At 36.7% G+C, this 20,410-nt stretch overlaps 1 protein-coding gene across 29 annotated transcripts in view; it reads right to left on the reverse strand.

Moving 5' to 3' along the window:
* The window catches only part of Gria2 (glutamate receptor, ionotropic, AMPA2 (alpha 2)), a 122,778-nt gene that overhangs the window by 44,206 nt on the left and 58,162 nt on the right, over positions 1–20,410 (reverse strand). For all 29 annotated transcript variants that reach the window (NR_152149.1, NR_152147.2, NR_152148.2 and 26 more), the window contains exons 3-5: positions 15,304–15,543; positions 6,383–6,579; positions 1,177–1,230 (exon numbers count right to left, since the gene is read on the reverse strand). Coding sequence is in view for 7 of the 29 variants with exons in the window: in NM_001357924.2 (NP_001344853.2) it covers positions 1,177–1,230; positions 6,383–6,579; positions 15,304–15,543 (491 nt within the window). In the remaining 22 variants the exon portion in view is untranslated. The remainder of the gene's footprint in view (positions 1–1,176; positions 1,231–6,382; positions 6,580–15,303; positions 15,544–20,410) is intronic.

Consider the following 20,410-nt stretch of genomic DNA (forward strand, 5'->3'; position numbering starts at 1 on the left):
CTGTTTTTACATTTTTCTGTCATACTAAAAATGTTTTCTGGGAGATAAACTGATACACTATGAACCATAAAAAGAAGCCTGCATTTGAATAAACACAAAGCTTGTGTGAAGTCCCATAACACAATCAAGAATAAACATTCATTTGCTGCCTCTTTTCCTGGTCTCACCACGTTTTGATCAAGTTGTGTGGACATAATTTCCGACAAACAGGGTCATAGCTATTCAAAGCCCATGAGGAAAGCCAAAGCCTGTTTGACTCCCACTTTAAAGCCCATTTGGAAATAAAAATAAATGTTCAACAATCTAAATTGATTGGATATAATTATAAAAGAAAAACAACAAAGAAATATAATTAACCAATCTGCTTTTTCAATATGTACTGCATGGACAAGAATATTGATAGGAACATGATCAACACCTCAGTTTTCATTTCATTGTGTTACTTATATAATATGTAGAAAATCAGAAGTAAAATATTTTCAAAACATTACTATTACATTGTTATAATATATAATTGATAATTTTATTGACATAAAGTATGTTTGTAGAATTAATTTCTTCATAAATGTGCATCAGTTTCATATATTATTTATATTAAAAACTCAAATATGTATGCGAGAAGTATATAGAACACAGTGGCATAAAAATAGATAACTAAAGAGTTAAACTTCATATTTTTGAAAAGTTTCCATTAGTGGAAAATTATCAAGAAAATTTTTGAATAAATATGGTTATGAAGATTCTTATATCACATGTAATAACTGGAACTAATTTAAAGATGTAGATTGGAAAATAAACCTAAAGCAATCAAATAAAACATCTCCTTTCTTACCAATAAAATAAAATCAGACTATATTTTTTTAAAATATTCCTTCCGAATGATGATTATACCAAGTAAATATTTAAAAAGCAACAACAACAAAAAAGAGTAGGTAGAGGGACTGGGAAGGTGGCTCTATATTTAAGTTCCAGGTTTGGGATTAAGTTATGACAGGATGGCTCCAGATAGGTCACTTCAGTTCTAATGGACCATAGGCCCTCATCTACAATCATAGGTACTTTATGCAGATAGTGCACAAATAATCATGCAGACCAAACACCCATACACATGAAATATCAATAAATATATCGTAACAAAAATTAATAGATAAAAATAATGTCAATTAATTGACCTACCAGATTTGCAATGATATAATGGTACCCTTTAACATGCTTTCCAATGGTAATAACCTAGCAAGGATAAAACACAAACATTTAATACATGTGAAGAACAACATTGCAAAATTTATGCTACAATGGTCTAATTAGCAAAAGATGAAAATTTAAGTTTTATATTCCACAAGTCATTTTCAATGAAACATTTGTATCAAATACAGAGAATATTTCTCAGGAAAATATATTGATTCACTTTAGTGATTAATAATGTTATCTATTAAGAAGTCAACCACTAAATCAAAATAACTCCCCTTTTTTATTCAGTACAGAAAATATACCACACATTCTGAGGGGGAAACATAAAAGCAACTATATTTAATTCATAACAAGCAATAATTTTATTTCTAACAGCCTATATTTGTGTCTTAATAAAATAACCACCTGATAAAAATTCTGACATGTTATAATTACAATTCAACAGTATTAAAAACATAACAGGCATAAAGCTTATGGAAAGATTAGGGGATATTAATGAGAAAATATAATATTATCCTTGATGCAGCTAAAAAATAGTTCAGATAAATAATGCTTTTTGCTTTAGGCATCAAAGTAGCCAAGAATCTAATTTTACTTCATGAATCAGAGGCAAGATAAGCTTACATCTTTGAATGAGAGATTACTCTAATAATGGCTATAGTTAGTGTCTTTGAATATTATTAAGGCACATTTTCTTTACTATGTCATTGACATAGAAAATAGGTGCAGGTGAATGACCTTGTACTGTACAGAGGTGCCAACTAGTGATCAACCCACTGTAAAATGAAAGTAACTAAGGTTAAAAAAAATGCATTTAATTCCATTAATCTACTGGTCTTCATAGCTTGCAAAAAGGAATTCAGAGAAGTATGGTTTCTTCCTTTTATGACTCGAGGAATGTCTGAAGGGAGCAGTGACTATGCCAGGGAGTATCATACTGCCTATTGCTACCACAGGAAAAAAACAGAGTTCAAATGGACAGCTTCTGATAAATTCATATGCCATCATAAAGCTGAAAAATCATAAAATGGTTCAAGGAAGTCTAGAGTCACTTATTTTCAAATTAATTCCTCTAATTTTATTGATTTATTATTTCAGAAAAGGTGCTACTCTGTAGCCCAGACTCTCCTTGAACTCAGCATGCAGGCCAACCTGGCTCTTCTGATTGCTGGGATTCCAAGTTTGGACCACTATCCTTCCATTTTTAAAGAAAATAATCAAACAAATAGAAAATGTGAAACAGCAAGCTACAAAAAAATTATGCAATGCAATAGTTTACTTCTTGTTTCTCTGGCTCCCTTTGTCTCTATGCAAATTCGTCACATTGAATACCATAGTGATCCTGTAGGCTACTCCAGATCCACTCTACCCTCCCTCTGAACTCAGACCACATGGGGTTTCTAAACTGTTTTTCCATAATAGCACATTACTTACAAACAGCTCAGGGCTTTACATCTATAGTTTCCCTTACAAATGTCCTCACTTCATCACAAGCATGTGTTATTAACACACAAGGTGTAACCAGTCTCAACCTGGTGGTCATCGCCTGGCTGAAGACTTCTATGACTGTCCATCAACTGAGACAAAGTCAGAGGCATGAATCAGCACATTTGACTCGAAAGCAAAGATATTTTCTTGAAAAGATTCTACAGAATGCAATGTTCATGTTGTATAGCAGCTGTTTGAAAGGAAATTAGGGCTTACATTGCCTTCTAACCCATTTTTGTATCACATAATCAAATTGCCTTTTCATTAAAAAAATGGATACCCCAGGTTGAAGGCAGAAGATTGAAGAAAATATGTTCTTGAAAGTAAAAAATATTCTAATTTATTTCAGCTTAATCAACATGCATTGTGTGCATAAATATCTCTGAAACAACTGTTGATTCTGCTTACTGAGCAAGCTACCTTGTGAATGTCCATTTTCTATAGGAGAATTAAGATAAATAGTCAAAATGATGCCAGTTGTTCTTACTTCTATTTACTGAGAAAAATAAGAGATATAAATATTCACTAGGTTCAAGTCTTTATAAATGTCAGCGTTGCCATAGTAGCCATTATAATTTTGCTTTATAATAGCAATTAGTATTATACAATAGAAAAATTATGTTAATTTACAAGTGTTTTGATGGCTGGATACTTTTTTCATCTTATCACAGCTAGAAATAAGTGTCTTTTGGGTTTTATCAAATGATATTAAAATAGTCTTAATCTAATGCAAGTTAATTTTGTTGCTAATTTCCTGCTGCTATGAAGATAAAGAGGTTCACTCCATCTGTGTTTTCTTGCAAATGCTAGTTGAATGAAATAATAAAAGAGTGTCCTTTTTCTTAGGATGTGCCTTACCACAACCTTGTACTTGGTGAATGCCGTTCCTTGAAGAACATTCTGACCTAATTTAAATGATTATTTTCAGTTATCCTTTTCCAGAACAGTTTGTTCTTTTCAGTCATGATACATCCATGTTGACATTATATAACCATAGCATCCTCATTCTTTGATGGGGCTTGGAATATTTTAATGTGTTTCTTTAGACTCACTGCAGTGACTGCACAGCAAACACTAAAGATATGAAATATTCATTCAAGAGATAAGTGAATGGCTCGAAACTAGCCAAATACTACCTTACAAATCATTTCTCTCAAAAGATAGGTATATCCTCCTCCAATCATCATAGACTACTTACATAGCTTAGCTCCTCTATGATCAACCCAGAGCCCGAATATAAAAGGCTTGATTGATCCTCAGTTTGATGCTACAAGAAGGTTGTACATGCTTCATGAGCTAGTACATAGTGTAAGGTCTTAAGGACATTAGAAGTTCTGCTTGAGGGGTTAGAGGGATCCTGGTCCCTTTCTGTCTCCCCATTCTTTCCTTCTACATTGAAGTAATCAGTTGCTTCCAACACACACACACACACACACACACACACACACACACACACACCACATCATTGTAGATAGTCTTGCCACTAATCGGAAAATCACAGGCAAGTGACCATGGATAAATATTTCCATCTTAATGAACCAAAATAAACATTTCCTCTCTATAATTTGATTTACTATATTACTTGTTATATTAACAAAAAGCTGAGTAGCACAAGTTTATATGCTATAATTTTTGTTCTGAAACTGTATGTATTTTCTTGCCCTAAAAGGAATCTCATGAGATACAAATAGCAGTCTTTCTTGTTAGTATTTGCACCCTCCCCCTAGAGAATGCCTTTAATAAATGGTTAAGTGGTACATCATCCATTTTGGACACTAATTTAATGAGTTACTAAAGGTGCACATGTATGGCTTAGAGATGTAAAACAATGCATTTTGTTGTGTATTGCATGAATGCTTACCTAACTAATTATAAATGTTGCTTCAAACATTGTTTGCGTTTTGTCATTCCAGTTTGCTACACAATTTTCCCTACTAATAATTTTGAAGGACACAAGTGTGGGTTTCACTTGTACTTATTATGACGAAGCAGGAATATTTAAAATTGTAAACCAGACTACTGAATATTATTAAAATTTAGTTTTAATAATAACCTCTGATGAAATTCAAATGTGATTCTGAAGAGCACATTTCAAAGAGAGATGTAAGTTAACAGAAATCCTAGCTTCATCTCCTGAGACCAGAATCAAGATTTTTTTTAATTAAAATTATTCTCCTCTCTTGTATACATTTGATTATTTTTTCAGGTTTCATTAGTTTGAAGTAGTTACCTAATTCTTCATAGGACACTCCATTTTATTTCTTCAGGTCTATATCATATATCAATTAAGGCTTCCTAAAAACTTGTTTCAAGAACATTTTGTCAGGAATACATCAGTGAATTTAAATTTTTATTTCATGGGCTAAAAGGAATAGAAATGCATGCACAATTGTTTTCTTTCTGATTTTATGTATTTTCAAACAGCTGCAGTCTCTGTTCCTATGTCTCTATCTCAATTCATCTCTCTCTCTCTCTCTCTCTCTCTCTCTCTCTCTCTCTCTCTCTCTCTCCCTCCCTCCCTTCCTCCCTCCCTCCCTCCCTCTCTCTCTCCCTCTCTCTCCTCCCCTCCCCCCACACACACATACACACACACACACACACACACACACACACACCCCAGCAAGGACTAGTGAAAGATTTGGTTCCTTGCTATGTATCTTATGGTATCCCTTCATGATTGTCCTATCCTGATAGGCCTTATTTGAAGTAAGGCAGTATGATAAGGACAGAAAAAAAGCATTCTCAGGTCTGATATTCTTATTCTTTCTAAAACCCTAACGAACACTGTTGACTTCTGCATTGTGAACACAGTCGGAATACATTTTCTTTACCTTTTAATTTGTGTATTAGAATTTGTGGACACAAATTCTCTTATGTATGTGTAAACCTAACGGTTACTTCTTACAAAAATACATCCTCTTCCCAGATATATAGATATAGTGTGGTGGTTTGAATAATAATAACCCCCATCGACTTATTTGAGTGCTTAATGGACAGGGAGTGGAACTATTGGATAGGATTAGGTAGATTAGGAACCTTGTTGGAGGAAATGTGCCACTGGGGAGAGTATAGCAGGCATGCCAGACTCTCCTTCCCTCTCGTGCCTTAAGATCAGGAGGCAACACTCCAGCACCTCCATGCCTGCCATGCCTGCTACCGTACTCCCCTCCATGATAATGGACTCCGTTTCTGAAACTGTCAGTAAGTCTCCAATTAAATAGTTCTTCTTAAAGAGTTTACATGGTTGTCTTTTCATAGCAATAGAATAGTGTTGAAGACACATAGGTATAAAATATCATAGGCTTGGAGTACACTACATTGAAATAATCATGTATGAGTCAACATGATTTCACTTTTACCCTAGGAACATTTTTCAACTTAATTACATCTACTTAAAATGTTGAGGAAGAGTTAAATTTAGTGTTTCCAACACAGAAAAGCATGTAAGTTTAGGACAATGCTTATGTAATGTATGAATGCTTGATATTATATATTGAAGCTATTCAATGATAAAACCAATCTGTCAGCATTATTGACAGCCATCTGCCATTGCTTACTGAGGCTGGGGATAATTCAATTGATGATTTTTGCTGCATTGTACATGAACTAAAAACCGCTGTCCAAGCATCTTGCAGAATGATCCTTGCCAATGCTGATGCTGCATGCATAGTCTATATTTGGCAGAAAACAGAGAGGAACAAACCTGGTCCACAATGTCATTGACTTTATCCCTTTCGCAGTCAAGGATTACACGCCGTTCTTTTTTTAACTCCAGATCTTGAAAGAGTGATCTGTAGGTCTCATCTTTCTTGTCATTGTTAATGTTCCCCACATTGATAGCAGTCACCTGCCACTTCTTCTCCGCAGCAGAATCCAGCACAGCTTGCAGTGTTGATAAGCCTGGGAAGACAATGGGCAAGGATGACTGATAAGCATCAGTCAGAGGCTCTCAGGACCTGAGTGTGAAATGGCCAGGTCATTATTAATCCTGGTGTTTTCTTCAGCTTAGGGAGGCTGAATTGTGACAGAAGCTATGATTTTTTTATCAGTATTTGCTCGTGTCTGCATCACATATCTTTAAAAAGGGATAAACAAACTACCAAAGAAAATTGCTTTCTTTGTGCCTCGAAGATGTGTTCTTGTAACATGCTGAAATACAAGCTCTTTAATATGTCTAAATTAAGTAAAATAAAAGCTGTCCCAAGCATGTCCACCTCATAGATGGCAAAATGGCTTTTGCTGTAGGTGACTGTCTACCATTTTGTACTAGTAACTTGATAGGGTTTACATTTCCATACGGAATCTCTGAACAGTTGGATAGCACAGCCAGTGATCTCTAAGAGGCTGCCCTTCATCCTTAGTTGCCCCCAATCAGCAGCAGACTGATAGCTTCCCCCAGCCTTCTGCTATCATTTTTTGTAGGAATTGATCTCATGGAGAGTGAATTGTTCATCTATTAACCAGATGGTGGCAGCTATCTCTCTAATTCAGAGTTGTCTCATATCACAAATATTGGTTGGACCAGTGGCTAGAGCAGAATGTTTTGTTTTTTGTGTTTTTTGTTGTTGTTGTTGCTGTTCTGTTTTGTTTTGTTTTTTGAAGAGCTAAATTTACAGGTTCATACTAGAAAAACCAGCATATGTCCTTGTCTTCCAAATAACTCCAGCTGTTCTCACTGAAGCCAAGTTCATCACATAGAAGAATAACTTTATGGAAACATGTCAAAGCCCCATAAAAAATTCAAGCTCAATATATCATCTTCTTCCTTACAGAATGATCTGCACACTTGAAAAACTACACTAATCTGTTTTTATCTGTATGACGTGTAAGTCAACAAATGTGAGCAAATCTGTCTATAATCTAAATTCAAATACCAAATATTATTTTAGGTCTATTTACAATGGCAAACAACTATCTGTTTTGTCCACCAATATTTCCAGATATAAAAAGTCAATGAGAATTTTATGGATTTGATATTAGTCATGAGAAGACAAAGTGAGCTTAGAATATATTCTGATACTGGCAAACAAGTAAATTCTGCAAATTTGGCAAAAAATATGCCAAAATTTGAAGGAGCCATTTGTAGCTCTTTTAATAAAGACAAAGAAAATGTAGCACCATTCAAATCATAATGACAACAGAGTAAAGGGCCTACATTTATTTTATTTAAACCCCTGGAATCATAATTAAATTAATCATTAAGGATATTGGTTTGCTTTTAATGGGTTAGGACGAATTAACTATTTTGAAAATATAAACAAACAGGAACTATGGGGTTACAGACACATTTTCTTGTCTGGCATATTCTCAAGGTGAAGAGGAAATCAAGTTTGTGTCTTCCTTTAGTCACAACTCAGCTAATAAACAACCAAAAAACATGAATATAAAGTTAACCTTGTGTAACTCCCACTGGAGTGAATGAGTCAAGGTAACAAATGTCAAGTATTCTATGTCACTTATGACACAGTTAGGCTGAAATATAAAAAACTAATTTTATCAAGGTATCAATGTACAGGGAACATGGGTGTATATATTAAACATCAAATGTGTTCAGATCGTAAAAATCTAGACTACAAAATATATCACATAGTAACAACTCTGACAAAATATATTAACCAAATATAACACATATAACTCATTTTATCCTTCTCCGAGAAAGCACTTAAAATGATATTAATGGATTATTTCTAAGTTTGACAACATTATAGTGGTTATCCATAAAATAAGAGAATTAAATTTCCATTAAATACTGAAATATCAACAAATGAAAAAATGATGGCAGTACTTTCTTCAAAAGAAGTACAGAGTGATAGGATATACATACTAAACAATAAATTTTTTCATGTAATATTCACTTAAGAATTCCAGGCAATCTGGGTCTGGTTCCACTACTCTGATATCTTAGCTTTTGTCGAGGCTGAAACAGGAAAATCAAGAACTTTATAACTAGTCTCAAAAACTGCTTGACAATTTTTCTACATAGTTTATAAGGAATAAAGAAAATAACTTACCTCAATGGATAGTTCATAATACAGTAAACTTAAAGCAATCTGGGGAAAGTAAACGAGATCATACCCTTGTGTCTGTTTTTATAATAAAAAATTCAGATATGCATGACGTTTTCAGGGGATGACATAGATCTCTCATCACTCATAAAAGAATCTTTCAGTGATAAAAACCTTAGAACCTGTCATGATACATCCGTGATTTCTTTTCACACCAGAAAAATTCAACCCCCCCCTAAGCTGTAACACAAGTATTCAAGTGGTGTGTCTGCTTGTCATCACCAGAAAAAGGCAAAACACACACACCAGACCACCTCAGTATTTCAACAGCTACATGCGGCTGAAAAATACACTTTCTAACTAGTCCATTGTGGTCCTACCTTCTAACTATCAGACACCGTCAAACATGCTCTCCCCATTTTAACATGTAGCAGTCCTAGGGAGTATCCTTTATTTTATGCACTAAGATATTTTATTGTATTTTATTAAATCATGAAATTTCCACACCAAAGACCCCAAGTGCTAATGCATTTGGCATTGTTTTGTCTTTGACAGATATTATAAGAATTTACATATAAATTCACTTATAAATTTATAAGTAGATTTCATCAAGTGACAAATTTAAGCATCAAATTTATTGATAGTTCACAGTGTCAAAGATGGGCTAGTATATAAAAATAAATGATAATGGATTTTTTTTTCATGACTAACTTCCAAACTCATTTATTCTGTGTCACAAGTAACGCACACTCAATGTAGATTCCATTATTTAAAAAATCTTTAGAATAATATTTTGGAAGCTGTGTAAACTAACACAAGTTACTTATATTTATTAAAACCTCAACTTCTAGAGTAATGTTATATCAGATTTGATATATGTTCTGTCAGTTGTGACTGTATAATATTGCATCAAGTCATTCACAAACTGAGATTTGGTCTCACCCAAAATTTAAAGAGACTGTAGATCCTTGCTCAGATTATTTTTCATGGATAGGCACAAACTCTCAGTTACTCAGTCAAGTTTCTCATCCCTCCCAGCTGACAACCTTGTAAGATTTGTACTGACAATTTCTTTGCAGTTCATACAAGACTTTTAAACTCTTGAGATTGATGCCTTGCCTGCTGTACTAAGAGGGCAATATTTTTAAATCTTATTTACCACCAAAAATGTGCATTCTACATACAAAGATAACATTAACCTCTTTATCCACAACCCGCATGCATATGGCTGTTCTCTTGCCCTACAGTTTAATCAGGAGATGGAGTAACCTGAGCATTTTGTCTTCTCATACGAAATAGCACAGGTATTTCTTCATCGGAACGTAAATTCCTTAATTCAGCTATAAGCATGTGTGGGAATTGGATGCTCTGCATAAAATTGGTTTATGTAAAGCTATCAGTGAGCAATATTCACTCAATACATATTCTATGCATCATGTCAGCTTTCTTCTTGTTTCTGAACAATTAAAAAAGAAAAAGAAAGATGTTGAGATAAATAGCTGTTCCTGAAAAAGCAGAAGAAAATTGAAAAATGAACTATTCCTTTTAATAAATTTAAATTTAATCTTAAAACATTTCAATTGTATGATGAGACAAAAATTAAGTCCTCAAAGCTACTGAATTTTTAAACATTTGTATAGAAAAAGAAATACCTAATTCAACATTGTTAGCAATAGGCTCTGTATGCATGACCTATTTATTAGCTGTCATTTTTTCTAAAAGTTAAAAAAAATGACTAACACTAAATGCTTATTTCATTTGGACCTACTGTGAATAACACTGAGAGAAAAAAAATAGATTAAACCTTCTTCTGTTTACTTATTAAGGACTGAAATTTAAAATGGTAACTGCCAAAAGTATATTCCATCCAGAAGAGCCTTCATTCTTAAAAATATTTTACTTGTACTCAGTTGAGAGAGGGGCCACCCACCCATCTCAAAAATTTTAACCCAGAATTGTTCCTGTCTAAAGGAAACACAGGGACAAAAAATGGAGCAGAGACTGAAGGAAAGGCCATCACCTTGGGATCCATCCCATCCGCTGATACAAAAGCCTGGCACTACTACTGATGCCAAGATGTGCTTGCAGACAGCAGCATCGTATGGCTGTCATCTAAGAGGCTCTGCCAGAACTTGACTAAGACAGATGCAGATAGTCACAGCCAACCACTGGACTGAGCCCAGGGACCCCAATAGAAGAGTTACGGGAAGGACTGAAGTAGCTGAAGGGGATTGCAACCCCATAGGAAAAACAACCATATCAATTAACTGGACCCCTCAGAACTCCCAGGAACTAAACTAGCAACCAAAGAGCATACATGAGTCATTACATGGCTCCCACTTCATATAGCAGAAGACTGCCTTATCTGGCATCAGTGGAAGGGGAGACCCTTGGTCCTGTGAAGGCTTGATGCCTCAGAGAAAAGGAATGCTAGACAAGTGAGGCAGGAGTGAGTGAGTAGTTGAGGAAACACCTTCTTAGAGGCAAGGGGGGCTTGGGGAGACCAGGAAAGGAGAACAACATTCAAAACTTAAAATAATTAATAAAAAAACAAAACAATATTTTGTTTGTTGCATAAAAGTTCCACTCACTCACTCATTCTTCCAGGCAGAGTAATATGTGTGCTCACTAACTCGTGGCACTGTGCCTAGTCTAGATTAGATTATTCTGTATTCTTTATCATCTTTCTCATGACATTGAGAGGAAAATGGAGTTTTGAAGCCTCTTAGTTCTATGATGCTAAATGATTTCTTTGACCTGGAATCAAGTTCCTTCCCTTTGGGGATAAACAGTATTTGCTCAAAATAAAACTAAAACATAAATATAGAAAGAGGAATTGATTCTGTTTCTACTTACTGTCCAGAGAAATATATCACCTCCCTTCTCTGACATTGAACCAACAAACACATATCATTGGACTCAAACTCAAATATGTTTTACCTTTATTCAATGATGAAAGTCACAGGGACTAATGCCCTTATGGGGTGGTCCATTACTCTCTAGTTAAACATATTTCAAACCTATGTCAACCTACTCCCAATTCAGCGATTGCCCAAGGCTTTAAGGAAGGGCACAGAGTCCTCAAGAAGTATCAGGATGCTGCCAAGTGGCTGGATAAAAAGATACCAGAAATTCTGAAATGTCAGCATGCTTTGGAGAAATAGCATCTGGTTTCCTTTCACTGGGATACTGAGCATGGTGGAAGATGATTCCACACAAAGCTAGATGATAACCTCGGAATTTGATAGATTTTGGAAAACAAGGATAAACTGATTCCAGTATTCATTAAGAGCAACATGATGAAATAAAAATATATCTAAGTCACTTTCCAGTAGTTTATATATCTGGGGAGAATATTGTTTTGGAGGGGTTTTCAATGCCTAGGACTCATGCTGTTCAAAAGGACATTTATCGGCTGGACATCACAGTGTAACACTGTAAGTTACAGAAATCCATGTAGTACAAGAGAGAGGAGACCCTATTGAGAATGGATCAAATTGGCTCAAACAGGTTCATGAAGTGGAGGAAATTATGGAATTGCTTTAAAAACCATGATCAACAAGATTGAGTTAGAAGTCGAGGTGGGCTGCACATCAACCATGTAGCACTACCAAGAGGAAGAGGTACATAAGAGGGACAGAGAAAGAGGAAAGAAATAGCTAGCAGAATGAGTGCATGGATCGTTTTAACATCATACAAAGTCATACAAATTAAGTCATCGATAAGACAAAAGTTGTCAACAATAATCCCATTTCTATGAGCCAATAAATGTTTCGCAAAGGCCAAAGCTGTTTGAGGGTTTTGAGTCTTACAATTCATCTCTGGAAACAGTGGTTGATAGAAAGGCCTCTGCAACACTCGGCACATTAAAACATCTACAGCTACTTGATATAATCTGAAAAATGTTGTGATAAGGTTGTAATGGCCTTAATATATAATTACTTAATATTACCACACTAATATTCTTTGGCCAACAGATATGCTTGACTTGAACCAATTAGTATAATTTAATAAATGGAGATTATCTCATCCGTCCAATTTCATTAAGTATTTTGAAGGTATTAATGAAATTGTTGTAAAGTGCCCCAGATTCTCTTTGCAATTACATAGGTCCATCAGTCCTAACTTGCAGGTTCCCCAGTTCCTTTTTTTTTCTGAGTATCTCTCTTCAAGTGTTAGTGTTTCTCTTTTTCTCTTTCCGTCAGCTTTTGTTTATTTGGATACTTTTGAGACACTCTTTTAATCAACGTGAATGACAGATAAGGCAAGAGAAAAGATGAGGTACATTCCTCTGACCTCATCCATGAGTAAAAAGCTCATCTTCTGACCCTTCAACTTCACAATCATGATTCTGCTTTTAATATCAGATTAAATTTAAGATGTACAAACATTTAACTCATTCACTTATTCCCATGGTTTATCAAATATCAACCATGTGCCTAGCATGACCTGTAGTTCTACATGTCCAGTTATAAAGTTACAGCCAGTATGAGGAGTGTTTCTAGGCATTGTTTTCTTGCAGCTAACAGTAAAACCAAAAATAAGAAAAAGACCTTATGCTAGGTGGCTAAGACATTCCCTGGAATGTAGAAGGAGCTCAATAAATAGCTCCCGAGTGGCAGAATCAATGTCACTATTAATTATGAATTGTCATACAGCCTAGAAAGAGGCCTAAGACATTGTTTTGTGAGAGAATGCCAGTAGGAAAGGTGTCTCTCAGGAAATGATATATTGAAGCAGATACCAAGAGGCTCTACAAATTTTAGCACTCTGCAGACATTCGAGGTGAAAGAGTTTGGCTCATCTCAGAAAGTGAACAAAGGTCAATCAGATTTAGGACTTAGATTTAGTGAATGTGCAAGTCTTAAGAACTCAATAAAGAACTGGGCAATGCCCAAGTATCATAAAGCCTGAAGGCCAGGATGAGAATTTTGTTGTTATTCTCATTACAATGCAAAGAAGTCATTTAAGTGTTTCAAGCAAGGAGGGAGGGTTTGATGCTGGCAAAGGAAATACATTTAAAATAATTCTACCTGATTTGTTGAAAATAGATCCCATAGAGATCTGTGTAGCATTACAGAGATGAGGTTCTATATATTTGGTAGTACATTGGTTTGCGGAGATTGTTCTGAAAAGAAGCCTCTAAATACGAAAATACATATAGATGGTAGAAGTATCATCACTAGGGTGCAAATGTAAGAAACGGATTAGAGTGACGTGTAGCTTCTAGAAGAGTTCTAGAGACAGCAAGTCCTAAAAAATTAGGAAAGGCTAAAGCCAATAAATAAAGTCTTGTAAATCATTTTATCACATTCAGAGAAAGCTCCATATTAAAGTCACCCCGAACCTTGAAATCTATATTAACTGTATATAACTCCGTTAAGAGTTTTCAAGCATAGTGTGGGTATCAAATCTGCTTTTGCAAAGAGGCACAAAGCTGTTGACATGGATTTTTCATTCAGTGTATAGGGTGCTAACTGGCGTTTACATGGAGGAAAGTCAGGCCATGGTTCAGGAGAACAGGGCCAAGGAAAGACACCTAGCTTAAGAAAGCCTGCATCAGGACCACTGTAGCCAAGGAAGTAAGTCTAAGTCATCATGGAGAATGGCTCCCTTCCAGTCTGCCCTTCAGCACAACAAGGTGCCATATCTTGGTCAAAAGGGGATTCTGTTTCATTTAAATTTTTCAGTACTCTAGGAAGTGAGCTTCTGAAGGAAGCAATGTGGAGCTTAGCTATTCTTATATACAGTTCTTTATCCTCTTGTTTTCACTTATGTGTGGTCTCCCAAAACACATGAATACCTACACAAAATGGTTCGTAGAATGTGAGGTATACAAAGAATTATTTTTGCTCATTCTGGATCTGATGAATGTTAAAAATCTCAGCTCCTCAACCCCAGAAGAGGCCGGCTAATATTAACCTTAACAATAATACAGAAACAAAAGAAAGATTTCCTCCATCACAAAATTTGTGCATGGATTTCAACAGCAACAACAAAAATTTGTGTAGAATTATATAAAGCAGCATGGGTTGGATATCAGCCTGTGTGGACTATCCCACACACAGGTAGATCATGATCCCATGAGCAGCCTGTAACTTCTCTGAGGTTCAGAGACCTTATTTTAAAGCAAGTCTAGACTGGACACTTCCTGCCTGACAACTCTTTTACATTGAACAAGATTTCATAACTATAAACTACTACAAAAAATTCTATTTATATGTTTATTCAAATTCCCTTACACCACTTACACCACTTCTATGATTAGTAACACAGTCATTCTGCGATGGTTGTTGCACACATAACAAGCTGTTTTATGCTATGACTGAACACTAAGTCATTGGATTGTCATAGACTATCCCTATCAACTGTGCTCTCAAATACTGGGTTCTGAATTCTATCCCTCTGGACTCTTGTTTTCTTGTTTTTATTTTTCCCTTTCTATTTTACATTAGAATGCATTTGTATTTAAAAAGCATCATTAATTTACACAGCAAATTTAAACCAAGAAACTCTGGAGTTATTTTCATATATTACTATAGCATCACATAGCATCACATAGGACCAAGGACAAATGCTGTGTTTGACCCATTAAAAGGGGATACATTCTGTCACCTACCTCTGTCACTGTCATAGAGGTATGCGAACTTATCCCATTGGTAGTACTCAATCAAGCTAAGGAGTGCTCCTTTGAGGTCAGGTCGCATCTGGATGACAAATGGATGCGTGCCATCTGTTGGGAAGCTTGGTGTGATGAAGGATACATGCAGTGTCCCACAGAATGATGTGATGGTATTTACAGACTTCTTGTCGTAAAACCCAAAAATCGCATAGACGCCTCTTGAAAACTGGGAGCAGACTAGAAATTGAAAAGACAGAAATGAAAGTCATTTAATCATCATGTAATTACATGGATTGGCCAGAAATGCAATATCCCTTCATGTAAAATACAAAGTCATTAGCAAATCGAAAGAAATAGTAAATTAATATCAATAATGCATCTAGTTTATCGAAATTTATTTACTTAGCATTCAGGTTGATGAATTCAAAAAACTATTAAGGATAAAACATAGCAATTAAGGCTACAAGGAAGGGCATAGATTATTTAACAAGCTTCAAATATATTTAAGTATAATTTAAAAAACCACACGTAAGTCATTAGGTATTTTTAATCTTTTATTTTAATTAAAATACAATTAAAATCCTTCCCTCTTCTAGCAATTCCTATGTCCCTCACCCTCATTTCTGCTCTAATTTTTGGCCTCTTTATCTTTACTTGTCAATGTCACATATATATCAATATATAAATATATATTTCAATATATAATACAACCTTTTTATTTGTTTGTTTGTTTGAGGCTTTTGTTTGTGTTTTACTTTTGTGGTTTGGGTATTTTTGTTGTTGTTTGTTTGTGTCTGTATATTTAATTTCAGGGCTGAGCTCTTTTTTATAGGGTAACTAAACAGTGGGCTCATCCCTGAGACTGGTTAATCCTCTCTCTCTCTCTCAACAGCTATAAGGTGCCTGTAGTTATTTATTTATTTATTTATTTATTTATTTATTTATTTATTTTGTCTACAAGTGGAACCCCACAAGATTTATCCATTTCACTTTAATGTGTCTATTATTGCTGTTAGAAATAACTTGTTCTTATCTAGACAATATATTCTCTCAAAACAGCTCCATTCTTAAGCAAATCCGATTGCTTAAAAGACATTATATGAGCTGGGGAGGAGGTGGCTCAGTTGGTAAAATGTATACCTCCCAAGCAGATAACTGAGTTTGAACCGAAGAACTCATTAAAAAAACAGCTATAGATTCATGCATTAATAAGATTATCACTAGGGATGCGGAAGCATGAGGATCCCTGGAACTCATGAGTCAACTGGCCTGTCCTAATCAGCAATCCCTAGATTCAGTGAGAAAACATGTATCAAGAATAAAGTAGACTGCTATCGTGAGGAACAGCGTCCAAAGCTCCTTTCTGTCTTCTTCATGCACATGCACACCATTAGCAAGGTCACCAGCATGCATGCCTTTAACCAGCACACACATGGATATACTTTTTAAAAAGCTTAAGCAGGTGACCTAAGCCACAGCAGCAGCGGTCGCCATCTTGGTCCGGGACCCGCCGAACTTAGGAAATTAGTCTGAACAGGTGAGAGGGTGCGCCAGAGAACCTGACAGCTTCTGGAACAGGCAGAAGCACAGAGGCGCTGAGGCAGCACCCTGTGTGGGCCAGGGACAGCCGGCCACCTTCCGGACCGGAGGACAGGTGCCCGCCCGGCTGGGGAGGCGGCCTAAGCCACAGCAGCAGCGGTCGCCATCTTGGTCCGAGACCCGCCGAACTTAGGAAATTAGTCTGAACAGGTGAGAGGGTGCGCCAGAGAACCTGACAGCTTCTGGAACAGGCAGAAGCACAGAGGCGCTGAGGCAGCACCCTTTGTGGGCCGGGGACAGCCAGCCACCGTCCGGACCGGAGGACAGGTGCCCGTCCGGCTGGGGAGGTGGCCTAAGCCACAGCAGCAGCGGTCGCCATCTTGGTCCGAGACCCGCCGAACTTAGGAAATTAGTCTGAACAGGTGAGAGGGTGCGCCAGAGAACCTGACAGCTTCTGGAACAGGCAGAAGCACAGAGGCGCTGAGGCAGCACCCTGTGTGGGCCGGGGACAGCCGGCCACCTTCCGGACCGGAGGACAGGTGCCCACCCGGCAGGGGAGGCGGCCTAAGCCACAGCAGCAGCGGTCGCCATCTTGGTCCCGGGACTCCAAGGAACTTAGGAATTTAGTCTGCTTAGGTGAGAGTCTGTACCACCTGGGAACTGCCAAAGCAACACGGTGTCTGAGAAAGGTCCTGTTTTGGGCCTTCTTCTTCGGCCAGGAGGAGGTCCAAATACAAGATATCTGCGCACCTTCCCTGTAAGAGAGCTTGCCAGCAGAGAGTGCTCTGAGCACTGAAACTCAGAGGAGAGAATCTGTCTCCCAGGTCTGCTGATAGACGGTAACAGAATCACCAGAAGAACAATCTCTAAACAGAGTAAACTATAACTACTAACTCCAGAGATTACCAGATGGCAAAAGGTAAACGGAGGAATCTTACTAACAGGAACCAAGACCACTCACCATCACCAGAACCCAGCACACCCACTTCGCCCAGTCCAGGGAACCCCAACACACCTGAGAACCTAGACCTAGATTTAAAAGCATATCTCATGATGATGGTAGAGGACATCAAGAAGGACTTTAATAAATCACTTAAAGAAATACAGGAGAACACTGCTAAAGAGTTACAAGTCCTTAAAGAAAAACAGGAAAACACAATCAAACAGGTAGAAGTCCTTACAGAAAAAGAGGAAAAAACATACAAACAGGTGATGGAAATGAACAAAACCATACTAGACCTAAAAAGGGAAGTAGACACAATAAAGAAAACTCAAAGCGAGGCAACACTAGAGATAGAAACCCTAGGAAAGAAATCTGGAACCATAGATTTGAGCATCAGCAACAGAATACAAGAGATGGAAGAGAGAATCTCAGGTGCAGAAGATTCCATAGAGAACATCGGCACAACAATCAAAGAAAATGGAAAATGCAAAAAGATCCTAACTCAAAATATCCAGGAAATCCAGGACACAATAAGAAGACCAAACGTACGGATAATAGGAGTGGATGAGAATGAAGATTTTCAACTCAAAGGTCCAGCAAACATCTTCAACAAAATTATTGAAGAAAACTTCCCAAATCTAAAGAATGAGATGCATATGAACATACAAGAAGCCTACAGAACTCCAAATAGACTGGACCAGAAAAGAAATTCCTCCCGACACATAATAATCAGAACATCAAATGCACTAAATAAAGATAGAATACTAAAAGCAGTAAGGGAAAAAGGTCAAGTAACATATAAAGGCAAGCCTATCAGAATTACACCAGATTTTTCACCAGAGACTATGAAAGCCAGAAGAGCCTGGACAGATGTTATACAGACACTAAGAGAACACAAACTGCAGCCCAGGCTACTATACCCAGCCAAACTCTCAATTATCATAGAGGGAGAAACCAAAGTATTCCACGACAAAACCAAATTCACGCATTATCTCTCCACGAATCCAGCCCTTCAAAGGATAATAACAGAAAAAAACCAATACAAGAACGGGAACAACGCCCTAGAAAAAACAAGAAGGTAATCCCTCAACAAACCTAAAAGAAGACAGCCACAAGAACAGAATGCCACCTTTAACAACTAAAATAACAGGAAGCAACAATTACTTTTCCTTAATATCTCTTAACATCAATGGTCTCAACTCGCCAATAAAAAGACATAGACTAACAAACTGGCTACACAAACAAGACCCAACATTTTGCTGCTTACAGGAAACTCATCTCAGAGAAAAAGATAGACACTACCTCAGAATGAAAGGCTGGAAAACAATTTTCCAAGCAAATGGTATGAAGAAACAAGCAGGAGTAGCCATCCTAATATCTGATAAGATTGACTTCCAACCCAAAGTCATCAAAAAAGACAAGGAGGGACACTTCATTCTCATCAAAGGTAAAATCCTCCAAGAGGAACTCTCAATTCTGAATATCTATGCTCCAAATACAAGAGCAGCCACATTCACTAAAGAAACTTTAGTAAAGCTCAAAGCACACATTGCGCCTCACACAATAATAGTGGGAGACTTCAACACACCACTTTCACCAATGGACAGATCATGGAAACAGAAACTAAACAGGGACACACTGAAACTAACAGAAGTGATGAAACAAATGGATCTGACAGATATCTACAGAACATTTTACCCTAAAACAAAAGGATATACCTTCTTCTCAGCACCTCATGGTACCTTCTCCAAAATTGACCACATAATAGGTCACAAATCAGGCCTCAACAGATTCAAAAATATTGAAATTGTCCCATGTATCCTATCAGATCACCATGCACTAAGGCTGATCTTCAATAACAAAATAAATAACAGAAAGCCAACATTCACATGGAAACTGAACAACACTCTTCTCAATGATACCTTGGTCAAGGAAGGAATAAAGAAAGAAATTAAAGACTTTTTAGAGTTTAATGAAAATGAAGCCACAACGTACCCAAACCTTTGGGACACAATGAAAGCATTTCTAAGAGGGAAACTCATAGCTATGAGTGCCTTCAAGAAAAAACGGGAGAGAGCACATACTAGCAGCTTGACAACACATCTAAAAGCTCTAGAAAAAAAGGAAGCAAATTCACCCAAGAGGAGTAGACGGCAGGAAATAATCAAACTCAGGGGTGAAATCAACCAAGTGGAAACAAGAAGAACTATTCAAAGAATTAACCAAACGAGGAGTTGGTTCTTTGAGAAAATCAACAAGATAGATAAACCCTTAGCTACACTCACTAAAGGGCACAGGGACAAAATCCTAATTAACAAAATCAGAAATGAAAAGGGAGACATAACAACAGATCCTGAAGAAATCCAAAACACCATCAGATCCTTCTACAAAAGGCTATACTCAACAAAACTGGAAAACCTGGACGAAATGGACAAATTTCTGGACAGATACCAGGTACCAAAGTTGAATCAGGATCAAGTTGACCTTCTAAACAGTCCCATATCCCCTAAAGAAATAGAAGCAGTTATTAATAGTCTCCCAGCCAAAAAAAGCCCAGGACCAGACGGGTTTAGTGCAGAGTTCTATCAGACCTTCAAAGAAGATCTAACTCCAGTTCTGCAC

The sequence above is a fragment of the Mus musculus genome, chromosome 3 (genome assembly GCF_000001635.26).
Source record: "Mus musculus strain C57BL/6J chromosome 3, GRCm38.p6 C57BL/6J".
Lineage (NCBI taxonomy): Eukaryota > Metazoa > Chordata > Mammalia > Rodentia > Muridae > Mus > Mus musculus.